This window comes from Mesocricetus auratus, unplaced genomic scaffold, assembly GCF_017639785.1.
Source record: "Mesocricetus auratus isolate SY011 unplaced genomic scaffold, BCM_Maur_2.0 Super-Scaffold_4256, whole genome shotgun sequence".
NCBI lineage: Eukaryota > Metazoa > Chordata > Mammalia > Rodentia > Cricetidae > Mesocricetus > Mesocricetus auratus.
The window spans coordinates 30,729,806-30,743,128 of NW_024429182.1; the positions used below are offsets into that span (position 1 = coordinate 30,729,806).

The 13,323-nt window shown below is 38.9% G+C and overlaps 1 protein-coding gene across 5 annotated transcripts in view; it reads left to right on the top strand.

The window, feature by feature from the left end:
* The window catches only part of Kiaa2026 (KIAA2026 ortholog), an 81,438-nt gene continuing 68,115 nt past the window's right edge, over positions 1 to 13,323 (top strand). For 4 of the 5 annotated variants that reach the window (XM_005063705.4, XM_013114852.3, XM_013114855.3 and 1 more), the window contains exon 1: positions 1 to 863. In XM_005063705.4, coding sequence (XP_005063762.1) covers positions 283 to 863 — 581 coding nt within the window. In that variant the 5' untranslated portion in view covers positions 1 to 282. The remainder of the gene's footprint in view (positions 864 to 13,323) is intronic. The other variant, XM_013114863.3, reaches the window with a different exon arrangement.

The following is a 13,323-nucleotide window of genomic DNA, read 5'->3' on the forward strand; positions in this document are numbered from 1 at the left end:
GAGGGTGAAGCCGGCGCGGGCCTCGCGCCGCCGCGGGGAGGGGAGAGGAGGACACCTAGGCTCTCCTCTCCCCCCTCCCCCGCGCGCCATGTAACCCCGCCCCGCGGGCGCGAGCCTGAGACCCCCGCGCGCGCGGGTCCCGGCCGGCGGCTGGAGAGCGAGGCCCGATGCGGCAGGGGCTGCGCGGCGCCTCGGAGCCCTAAGGAAGCGGCCCGCGCTCGCGCGTCTCCCGGCGCCTCGAGCGGTCGCTCCTCTCAGCCCAGCCTGGGCCTGCCGGGGGACATGAGCGTGCCGGAGACGCCGGGGGAGATGGAGCGGGCCGCGGAGGAGGAGCGGCCGCCACCGACGGCCGGGGACGGGAACGAGGAGGAGGCGGCGGCGGCCCGGGCCTCGGGGCTGGACCGCAGGAGGAGTGCCTCCTCGTTGGACGACGAGGAGGAAGAGGTGGCGGAGGCGACGGTGGTCGCAGGCGGTGGCTGCAAGGAGCAGGACCTGACCTACGAGCTGCAGCAGGGCTACCGCATCCTGGGCGAGTTCCTGCAGGAGAAGCACCGCGGCCTCACCGCCCCTTTCCTGCAGCCCTTGGGGGGCGTTGCCGCCGGGGAAGAAGAGGTAGCCGAAGGGCGGCGCAGCGGGGGCCGGGGCAGTCGCGTCGTCCCGCAGCAGCCTGGCCAGGGCATGTGTCTGTTGAAGATGGAGGAGAAGTTCTCCCGCGGCCAGTACAGGGGCATCACCGAGTTTGTGGCGGACTTCAGGTTGATGCTGGAGATGTGCTACCGCCTGCATGGAGTCGACCACTGGATCTCCAAACAGGGCCAGAAACTAGAGATGCTGCTGGAGCAGAAGTTGGCGCTTCTCTCTAGGTAAGCGAGCCGGGTCCCCTCGTGGGACTGACAGACAGACACAAACACACTCGCACACGTGTCCGAGGAGGGGCTGGGCCAGGGCCTGGGGGGCGGCGCTGATAGGTGCTGAGTTGGTGCTGGCACCTCGGGAGGAGGAGGAGCAGCGCAGGGCGCGGGACTGGAGGGGTGTGGTGGGCATGGCCCGTAGGGTGAGTGCATCCACCGAGAAGCCAAGAAGGGAACCAAACTCTCGGGACCAGGTAGATAGGTTCCAGATGTAAGAGCTACACGAGTAGAGAGAGGAAAAGCCTTTTGTAGGATGGAAGTTGAACCCACCACTCGTATATAGTTTTAACATAGCATTTTAAACAGCATGTAGGGCGAAATACCTTTAGAAAAATAAATTTGACTCGTGTAGAAAGATGGTTAAATTTTATTTTCCACTGTCAGTTTCAGCCATTGGAAATTTAGTGTTACTAAATGTTTCCGTTTCATCTGAGAAAGTTAAATTATTTTCAGTGACACGAAATGAATGCATGAACACAACGTCTTTCATAAGTTTAGACTTGCATGAATGTGTGTGTCTATCTGTCTGTGTCTTTTCTTCTTTCGGTGCTAGGGAGAACAGAGGGTTTCAAACATACCAGACCAGCACTCTACCACGGAGTTAAGCACCCAGCCTTAGAAATTTTTTTATTCTACTAGAGGTTATAGGTAATTCAAATTGTGCCATGCTTTTGGTTTACACCATCTGTATACTCCTGCCCTTTTATGAAGAGAAAAGTTAACATAGGATACTAAAACTAAGGTACTTTATACAATAATTGCTATGTAGTGGACATGAGCCCGGCTAATTAAAAAATTTCAGTAATAGAGACATTTTTAAATATTAGGAATGTGTTAGTGAAGGTGAACTAATTTATTACCAACATTTTTTATTTTGTGTGTGAGAGAGAGCGTGCGTCTGCACACTTGCATGTGTGGGCACATGCTCAGGAAGTGGAAGTCACAGAGAGTGTCTGGTATCTGCTGTCACTCTCCACCCTATGCTTTGAGGCATGGCCCCTCCATAAACGTCAGGCTTGCGTTTTCCTATAGGTCGGAAGCCAGCAAGCTCCAGCTAGTCTCCTGTCTTCATCTCCTTTGGAGCTGGGGTTATGGGCTTGCTCCTTGGTAATGGGATCTGAACTTGAGTCCTCTTGATTGGGCATTAAGGGCTGCTAATTGCTGAGCTATGTCTCCAGCCCCTGGAATAGGAGTTTGACTATTTATTAGTTGAATGAACTTGACTGACTGGTTTTTTTGGCCTGTTTCCTTGCCTATAAAGAGGAGTGAGGACAATATCATCTTCAGAAAATTGCTGTGAGGACTAAATTTTTAGGGTTTTTTTTTTTTTGGTTTTTTTACAAGACAGGGTTAACTCTTTATTGTTTTGAAGGCTGTCGGTCCAGCCTGGCCTCAAACTCACAGAGATCCGCCTGCCTCTGCCTCCCGAGTGCTGGGATTAAAGGCGTGCGCCACCACCGCCCGGCGAGGACTAAGTTTTTTAAAATGAAGTCTATACTGTTGATCATATAACTCAGTGTACTAATCACAGTAGTGCAAGGAAATGAATATTATCTAAAATCTGAACCTGGGCATTGTATATATGTAAAATAATGTATCCTTCTTTTGTCTTTGGATGCTCATTTACTATTTTCACATCTATTGCTGACTAATTACACTAAAATAGGGAATGCTTAACTCATTAGAAGGCAAATTCTCTTTAAAGTTTTTGCATTTGTCGGTAAAGTAGAATTAGTTGGTAACATTAACTATTTACAAATTAGTTTTGTAGATTATTTTATTTGGTGATTTATATTACTGTGTTTGTTACTCATCTTTATAGTGTTTTGGGGCAGATGTAGAACATCTTAAAAGAACAGCCCATTCGCACGCCATCATTTTAAAAAGTTTTTTTTTAAAAAAGACTATTTTTAACATGTGTGTGCATGTGTGTGAGTGCAGTTGCCCTTGGAGGCCAGAAGAGTTTGTCAGATCCACTGGAGCTCAGGTTACAGGAGGTTTGAGAGCCACCTGAGTGAGTGCTAGGAATCAAATCTGGTCCTCTGGGAAGGCAGGATGTTCTCTTAACCATCTGAGCCATCTCTCCAGTCCCACGGGTCATTATTTTTAAATAGCTAGTTGTACCCCAAACTGATGTCACAGGATTTTAAACACAGAAGGAACAGTAGAGTTCTTGTAGTTTATCTAGTTTTACAGATGGAGAAACAGACATATAGATGAGATAGGTAGCTGCATGGAAGTTCTAGAAAGTAGCATATAGATATAGCTAAACTGTAGATATTTTCAAAATTACTGTGTACATAACAAATCTTTGTCTTCCAAATGACAAATATTTTCCTCCTTTGTATAAAAATTTTAAAATATCGTTATGCCCAGTGTTTTGTGCTCAGAAATATTCCCATGTGATCTAATAGTGTCTACTCTTAGAAATGAAACTTACAATGTTGTCAAGTTATTAAATATATATATATCTTGATTTATTAGCCAAAAGATATAAAAGTCTTACATTTTAGTAGCAAAACTAAAATGATAATCTCAAATAGATAAAAAATTGAGTCTGTCATGTTTTTGTACCAGTATTTGATGTATGTAAATATTTTGCAAGTGTTAGACAATATTTGTGGATACTAAAAAAATTTACAATATATTAGCTTAAAATCTGAATCATAACTGAGTAAGTGTTTTGAGTGGGCAGAACTTGATGAAAGCTACAGCTGCTTGGAATATAAGTTAGATATATAAATGTGTTCTAGAACAGTATTCTGCAGACTGTGTGTGGTTATGATTTTTTCAGAAAAAAGATGACTGAATATCTCAAAGCGATGTATACTATGTTAGTAATTAAAGCCAGTATCATGTAGTACTTGTTTTCATTCGTCTTATGGTGTGTATTTCTCAGATACCTAGTTAACTATTATGACTTTAAAGTTGCTGCATAGATGAAGATGGCAGAAAGGCTCAGGCTGCTGCTGCCTGAGAACCTGAATTTGACCCCTGGAACTCATGTGGTAGAGGGAGGGAGGGAACTGATCCCTGAAGTTGTCCTCTGACTTTCACTTGTGGGGATACATCTCCCTCCATAAATAAATGTAAAAATTTTCCTTGATCTGCTGCACATACTGTTGAGCTTTCCAACAAGCATTTGATGGGGTATAGTAGGTAAAGAGGATGCCATGTTAGAGAGCAGCCGAGTAGTCCAGGTGCTGTGAACATATTATAGCAAATCTCAGTCTCTTCATCTATACAGTGAAAGTGTTAGGCTAGCTTAGTTGATGGTACAAATATTTCTCTAATTAGTGGAGTTAGGCATTGTCCTTGAAAACATCAAAGCCAAGAGCGGTGGTGAGCACTTTTAATCCCAGCACCAGGAGGCAAAGGCAGGTGGATCTCTGTGAGTTCGAAGCCAGACTGGTCTGCAAAGCAAGTTACAGAACAGCCAGGACTACACTGAGAAACCCTGTCTCAAAAAGACCAACTGGGGTAAAAAAGCAGAGAAATGAAAACGTCAGATCTTTGTCCCCAAGTGGTATGGAAACAGTTAAAATAATAATTGTATATGACTATTATGATAATTATATAATGAATACACAAGCCAAAAATTTAGAGAAAGTTGGCTTAAAGTTAAGGGAGAAGGAGAGTAGGGATGACAGGTGAGGGAAGAAAAGGAGGAGGGTAGAATAGTTTACAGCTGCGGGAGGGTTTATACTTGAAGCGATTCTAAAAGGAGTTGGATCATGTTCTTGGATTTTTTTTAGGAGGTTATATGGGAACATTCCAGAATGGTAAACTACAGTGAATGCAAAGTATGAAAAAGTTTCTAGAAAAATACAAATAATTCTGTATGCTTTAGATTTTGTTTAAAATCTTATCTATACCACAGGAAGGTTTGTAGTGTGATCATTGAGGAAGGAAGGAAAATATTAGAACCTGAGTATATTCAATTGTTTTGGCTTGTATCTTTTTGGCATTTATAATAGTACTAAACATGAAAACCTATAAACAAAATTTGTTTATGTTACTAAATTGTTTTGCTCAGAAGTAAGATTGAGACTCAGATCTGTTCTTTCAATTTCTAAAACCTGATTAAATGCTTGCATACGTTCTAAATTGAGCTACAGATGTGTATTGTTTCTCTAAAGTGATGGTATATTTTTGAAAGGCCCAACATACTTTAAGTAATTAATTTTAAAACTATGCTTTATAGCACTTGTCTTAGTTTCTGTTGCTGTGTTAAAACATCTTGGGAAGGAAAGGCTTTATTTCCTCTTAAAGTTCCATAGTATACTCCATCACTGAGGGAAGTCAGGGCAGGGACTCAAATGAAGCAGGAACTGATGGAGAAGTCAGCCTGCTTTTTAACACCATCCAGGATCATCTGTCCAGGATGGGATCTCCCACGGTAAGCTGGGCCCTCCCGAATCAATCACCAATCAAGAAAATGTACTACAGGCTTCCCTCCTGGCCAGATTAGTGGGGGAATTTTCTAAATCCAGGGTCCCCTTTCTAAAATGATCTAGCTTGTGTCAGCTAACCAGTATTCTTCCCATTCCTATAGACTCTTTTCTCTTTAGACAAAGTATGTATTCTCAAGAAAGTTAAATTTTAGAAGGAATATCATTTATCATTTGAGGCAACTGAGAAACACCAGCTAGCATTAAAAATAAGGATTAAGGGGCTGGAGAGATGGCTCAGAGGTTAAGAGCACTGACTGCTCTTCCAGGGGTCCTGAGTTCAATTCCCAGCAACCACATGGTGGCTCACAACCATCTACAATTCAGTCTGGTGACCTCTTCTGGCATGTAGGCAGAACACTGTATATGTGATAAATAAATAAATCTTTAAAAAAAAAAAGGATTAAGATGGACATGGTAGTGTAGGCCTTCAATCCCAGCATCCACGAATTAAGAGGACAGCCTGGTTTACACATACACACACACCTTTAAAAGAAAGATTTAGAAAACTGGCAAATTTTAAGATTCTTTAAAAATTGATCGGTGGAGGTATTTTTGAAAGTTTTAAGAATATTTACATGGGGCTATAGAGATGGCTCTGTAGTTAAAAGCACTAACTGCTCTTCAGAGGACCCGGGTTCAATTCCCAATACCCACATGACAGCTCACAACTATCTATAATTCCAGTTCCAGGAGATCAACATGCTCATACAGACAAACACCAATGCACATAAAGTAAAAATAAGTAAGTTATTTTTAAAAAGAAGAAAGAATGTGGTCCAAGATAGCTTTTTCTAGTTTTTTTTTTGTTGTTGTTGTTGTTGTTTTTTTTTTTTTTTTTTTTTTTTTTGGTTTTTACGAGACAGGGTTTCTCTGTATTGTTTTGGAGGCTATCGGTCCAGCCCGGCCTCGAACTCACAGAGATCCGCCTGCCTCTGCCTCCCGAGTGCTGGGATTAAAGGTGTGCGCCACCACCGCCCGGCTGCCTTTTCTAGTTTTAATAGATTGAAGTTATAAAATATCCATCATTGATGAGACTAATGGACGTGAATTAAGAATTTTGCTTTTGAACACCAGATATTTTGATGAAAATAATCTTAAATAACCTTATTAAACTTATTTTTTCTCAGTTACATTACTATTAAAATGATACATGTATGAGTTAAAATATCTCTTAAAACTAGTTCTCAACCTTCCTAATAATACAGCCCTCTAATACAGTTTCTCATTTTGTGGTTACCCCCAACTATAAAATTATTTTCACTGATGCTTCATAATTGTAATTTTGCTACTGTTATGAATCATAATGTAATTATCTGTGTTTTCTGATGGTATTAAGTGGCCCCTGTGAAAGGGTCATTTGACCCTCAAGGCTCAAGACTCAAGGTTGAGAACAGCTGCTTTAAAATGCAGCTGAAGATTAGTTTAATACTCGCTTTTTAATGGGCAAAATGTTTTCTTTGGAAATAGAAATATAAAAGCATCATTATTGTAGAAAAAAGCCTCAAAATTTTAAAAATTGAGATGTATAAGGGCAAATAGTAATTGAGTCAAAATAAATTGTGCAGACAGATTTTAATACTCTAAGTTAAATTTGAGGTTGGGTTTTGACCTCAGTCAAAACTCAGAAATTGGTTGAAAAATTTGAGAAAAAAAAAAAGAGAGAGAGAGAGAGAGACTTATTCTGAGTAGTTTAACCCCTCCCACCAAGTTCTGTCATCCTCTTTTATGAAAAAGTGAAAGGTTTATAGGAGCTCAAAAGAGCCCAAGTATAGAACTCTTTTATGTATATATTTAAACATTGGAGACTTTTGTTGTTTAGAATCTGAACTTGTCTCTTGTTCAGAACTATAGAATATTAAAGTTTGATATTGCATATGATTCAATTGTAATTTCCATTTATTTTAGAAAAGTCTCTGAAAATGTTTAAATGTGGGATGAAAATAGAAGAACTCATTAAGACATGTATTGATCCCTATTTCCAAAAGATTAAAAAACATACACAGGTGTGCATACGTAAAAGATAAAATATCTGATTCTCAAAATAGCTCCATCGACAGAACACTTAGATGGCATAATTCTATATAAACAGCACACCGAAATTTTGATGTAGTTATATGTCACTTGCTTTTTTTCTAAAGGATCTAAAAGGCTTTAGACAATTAAGGGAAGAAGCCCCTCATGGAAGAGAATCTATCTATACCTTTACTGTTTTTCTACTCCAAATTGAGAAAAGCAATTACTTGATGGAGGTTGATTGGCAAATCTTAGCTTAATTTGTAAATAAAGTACTCTGTGTGTTCCATAGGAGCATATTTTAGGAATACTGTGATGAGCTGTGTTCTAAAGTGTTAGATGTATGTAGAGTTGGTATAACTACTGGTATTGGGGCAGGGGTGAAATTTAAACCTTACTATATTTTATTCAATGCGTTGTAGTTTTGAGCTAGATGAAATTGATCTCATTGAATAAGTATTTGAGCAATTGTGTACTAAATCGTGTATAAAATCCTCAAGATAGGTTGGTAAACATCTTGTTTCTTCAGGTAGATAGGTGAAGACAACACAGATCTAGAGACAGAAAAGTATAGTGTTGTAGGAGGGTACCAAAGCAGAGCTTCATATGAGAATTGATTTTCTTTATCAGTCTTTTGGGAGAGAAAAAATTATGGAAGATTAAAATGAATGTACCGTATATTAAAAGTTGGACAGCTTGATAGGAGGCAGTAGTGAAGCTAGAAAGAGTATATCATAGCACCAATAAAAGGTATTATTTTCAGTACTGTAGACGAGTTTCTGTTCCACTTGAAAATATTTGAGAATGTTGTAGATTTCATATAATAAAAATGCCTTGGTAGAATACAGTGTGTTTTTCCTTTGTAGCCTGTCAATATGTCAGTGTTATGGCCAAATACCTGAGAAAAACAACTTCAAGAAGTTTATTCCATTTTATACTTGTAGTTTAGCTTTCAGATCATTTTTAAACCAGCTTCTTAAAATTAGAATTACTCAAATAATATCATTTTCATGGTCCACAACCTTTAACAATATTACAAGTCTTTAAAATTCTTATTAAATTACCTGAGATTTGTTTGTTTTGCTTTCGTTGGGAAAGACTAATAAATCTCAGGGGTAGGTAATATTATCTACCCAAACCTTTGACTGTATCTTCTTCTACATGAAACTTGTAAGTGTTCTAGAATTATTCATGCTTAGGTCTCAAAATATTGAGTGTATATACTTTGAAACATAGAAAATCAACAAAATAATAATTTTGCTTATTGCCAGGTAGGAAGTTGCTATATTTATCCCCCCACCCTCTTTCTTTTTCTTTCTACAGAGTCTCCTAAGTGTTCAAATTCACTGTGTAGTCTACAACACATGTAATTTTTGCAGTGCTAGGGATCGAACCCTAGGACTTTATATATGCTAAGCACAACTGACCTACATCTTTAGCCCCTTTTAAAAACTTTTTCTATGTGTATTCCTAGTAAGTATATAACTTTCTATATTGAGAGGTTTTATCAAAAAATATTTATAGTTTTCAATAAACTATATAGGTAAAAAATTGGGTTTAAGTGGGAATAATCAAGCCGATAATATAGTATGCTTAGAGTAGGTACTTATAATTACACAATAGAACTGTGGGTGTTCAATTTGTCTTTCTACTCTTAATTTTTCTGCAGAGGCATGTATTACAGTTTTTTTCTAATTTCATACAAAGTAAAACGTTTTCTAGATGTAGTTTTAAAGATTTAGAATAGCTAGTAGGGCTGGAGAGATGGCTCAGCTGCTAAAGGCTAGACTCATAACCAAAAATAGAATAGCTGGTCCTAAGGATTGAATCCAAATTTTACTGTCTAAAGGTTTTGAGTACAGACATCTGAAAGTATTTCCTGATAGAAATAACTCTTCTGCCTTTACAAATGTTAGTGAATCTTAGAGCTCACATTTGCTCATTTCATGTTGAGATCTGCTAAAATATTAAAAAGAGTGAGTATAGAAGACAAAACTGCTTTACCTTATAAATGTTGCTCATCTGTGAGGTTTGTCTTTCTAGTTAAAGTCAGTGAAAAGCAGTGCTAAGAGATAAAATGCAGGAAGTGTTTGAATTAGTAATTTAGAACATGAAATGTGCCTGGGATCTTCTTTTCTCAAAGGATAGCCTTCTTCAGATATATCCCATATGTTAAGGATGAAATTTCTTTCAAATGATAGCATCCTAATTTGTAAAAGCTATAGCCTTAGCTTTCAAAGGCTTGAAGGTTAGCATGTTAGCAACTGAAAAAATTTCCAATCTATGCCAGTCTCACAAAGACAAGTTATCACATGATTTTTTTGTTTGTAGGATGGTGGGGGCATATCATGGAAGTAAAGGTTGGAATACTAGGCGTGTGAAAGGCTGGAAATGGAGAGTCAGAGGTGATAGGGTAAATATGAACAAGTACGATATATTCATATTTGGAAATGTCACAACAAAACACCCTGTACAAAAATAATTTTTAAGAGGAAAAAATTGGGGTGGAGAGATGACTCAGTCACTAATACCTTCCCAGGAAGGAAGCGCAGGAACCTGAGTTTGGATCTCCAATGCTTTGTAAAAGCTGGAGTATGGTAGCACTGGGAGAGAGGTGGGGAGGTACAGAGACAGGCAGGTTCCTGGGGCTTTCTGGCAAGCCAGTGTAGCCAGATGGTGAGCTCTGGGTTCAGGGAGAGAACCTGCCTCAAAATAGAAGGTAAAAAAGGGTTGTTGCCATTGCAGAGGACCCAGGTTTGATTCCAAGCCCTCACATGGTGACTCTGTAACCATCCATATTTTAGTTCCAGAAGATCCAGTGTCCTTTTATGGCCTTCATGGACACCAGGTATGCACATACATACATGCAGGTAAAACACTTGTAAACATCTAAGTCTGGCCCAAATAGTAAGATGGAGCGTGATGGAGAAAGACACCCAGCCTTGATCTCTGGCCTGCATATGCATGTCTGCACTAACTTTTACATACTCACAAACATGCACTCATACAGGAGGGTATTTTATAAAAAGGAAGAAATTAAAATTTAATATCATAGTATATGACTTTTGTGGTAGTATACTCAGCCTTTTTGGTTAATATTTTTAAAAAAGTTTCCACTAAATATTGCACTCAGAATACTATTTTCCGAGGAGTATTTCATATTTTGTGTTTATTTCTTACTGTATTTATTTTTTGTATGTTTATGTGTATGTGTGTATACATACTCAACAGCAAGTATGTAGAGATCAGGGAAGTCAGCTCTTTTTCCATCATGTATGTATTAGGAATCGAACTCAGGATGTCAGAGTTACCTGCCAAGCACTCTTATATTTTTGTTTTTAAATTGCTTTTCATTCAGGCCTGACTACTCAAGCCTATAGTTTCATCATCTGGAAGGTCAGGATAGAATCAGCTGTTCAAGGCCTGCTAGGCTGTATGAGTCCCTACCCTGAAAAACAAACAAACAAAAATACTCTACCAGACTTGGTGGAGCATACTTTAGATCCTAGTGCTTGATTGTGGAGGCAGGTAAAAATCCAAAGAACTAGAAAACAAAAAATATTTTCTTTTACTAAATAAATAATTCCTAGAGAGACAGTTGAGAATATTTTCTCAGGTTTGTCCTAAAAATGAAGAGGCCACTTCATTTCACACAAAAGGCAACAGGCTATTTAATATACTTTCTCCTGCAATTACAAAAACATTTTTGATGTATCTGAATATTTTAAATTTGAAGATAAAAATAATTAGAAAATAACAAAACTGAAGACATGTTTAATATTTGCTTTGAATATTTGTGCTTGTATTGGGGAATATACTACAAATATATTCACTCCCGACTCCCTTATTTTCTTATCTGGTGCTACCTTATCTAGAATTTGCTGTTTTTCTTAACTAATTTTCCTCTTCTGGGTCATTAACACCTTTAATGCACTTTGTTCTTAATAGGTTTTTGTTTTGCAACCTAACACATAATGTTATTCAATTTATGTTATATATATATTTCTGTCCTCTCAGAATATAAACTATGAGCACAGGGACTTTTTTCTGCTTGGTTTGCTGTTTAACATTTGTGAATATTCACTTGAAATTAAAAAGTAGATGGCTCTTTAAGAATAAAGGAATTTTGTAATATACTTGTTGGGTTGAAAGGAAGCTCCATACTGTTTCCCTCAAGGAATGGATACAGTTTTAGAAACCTAATAAACGTCAAGTTTGAAGTTAGATCAGCCTGGGCAGTTGAGTGAGACCCTTTCTGCTAGGGGTGGGTGGGGTAGCAAATGATACTGAACTTGCTTCTTTGTGACAGCTGGAGGGTTCAGCTGTCCATGCTATAGAAAGAGGGACAAGTGTGTATGTGATAAAAAGTATGGGCTGGAAATGTTGGTATTTGCTTTTGATACCAGCATTTGAGAAGTAGAAGCAGGGGGAATCTCATGTTTGATACCAGTGTGAGCTATGCAGTGAGATCCTATCTAAAAAAACGAAAAAGAAAAAAGAAGAAGAAAGTAGTGTGTGGTTAATGTGGGCTACCTTGTTTGAAGAGCTTTACATACATTGGTATTCCCATAGCTCTTAAGATAATCATCAAGAGGCCAGAGAGATGACTCGGGGATTAAAAAGCTCTAGCCGCTTTTGTAGAGGATGCCAGTGCAGTCTGAAGCATTCACATCAGGTGATTTAATACCATCTGAAACTCCAGTTCTGGAGGTCCAATACTGCCTCCTGGCTTCTTTGGGCACTGACACACACACATATGGTACACATGTGTATATGCAGGCACCCACACTTACACATAAAATCTTTTAAAAAAGATGAGCTGTTTTGCAAATGAAAAAATTGGGGCACTAAAAGATTAGTTTGCCAGACTAATTAGTGACCTGGATATGACTGCTGGTGGTTTGGTTTAAAAGCTAGTGTTTAACCACTGTACTGTATTGCCAGAAGAGATAGGGATTGAGAAAAAGGTGTCTTTCTACTGAGAGACAGACTGGGGAGGAAAAGATTATAAGGAATTTTAAGGAACAGGGGCCTGTTAGTGACCTAGAGTTGTAATTGGCACTATTTGCAATATTCTTCAAAAAAACAACATGGGTAAGGCATGGTGGCACATGCTTTTAATCCTGTGATCTCTGAGTTCAAGAGCAGCCTTGTCTACATAATGAGTTCCAGACTAGCTAGAGTTACACAAATGAGACCCTCTTTCAAAACACCAAAACCAACAGCAAAATGCATAAAATAACTATTAAGGAAATCTAAATTAAGTGATTTAAATGTATCTCATGTATGTTGAATAATTATCAATCCAGTGATTAATGTTTGCATTATGTTTATTAATTTAAGAAATGGTGTGTGTATCTGCTAGCAAAAGCTAAATGATATAAGAACAAAGTAAAATTTTTCTAAGAAGTCTTCTTGGCTAGGGAATTGACTTAGGGGATAAGGTACTTACTGTATGTGCTAAGAACCTCAGCACCCAGATAAAACTGGGCGTGACAGTGTACTCCTCTAATCCCAATACTGGGCAGCAGAGATGGGAAGACGCTAAGGAGTGCAACAGACCAACCAGTCTAGCCAGTTAGAGAGCTCCAGTTGCAGTGAGAGTCCTGTCTTAAAAAATAAGGTGGAGGCAATAAGAAAAACACACCAGATGTCAGCTTCTGCCCTCCACTCCTGCACACAAGCATGGCACTTGCACACATATGTGTATTGCACACACATACATACTTAAATAAATAGATAGATAGATAAATAAATAAATAGTATCTGTTTTCACCAGTCATAGGGTCTCTTACTGTTTTGAGGCCACAGTTGTTTCCTATATAATCAGTATTTAATAACCATTTCAGACATGTTCAAACCTGCACTTGAGGCTTGTTTTGTTATGACAGTGGTTATAGCTTTAATGTTTCTAAGCCTATGAAGCTCTGACCAAAAATATTGTG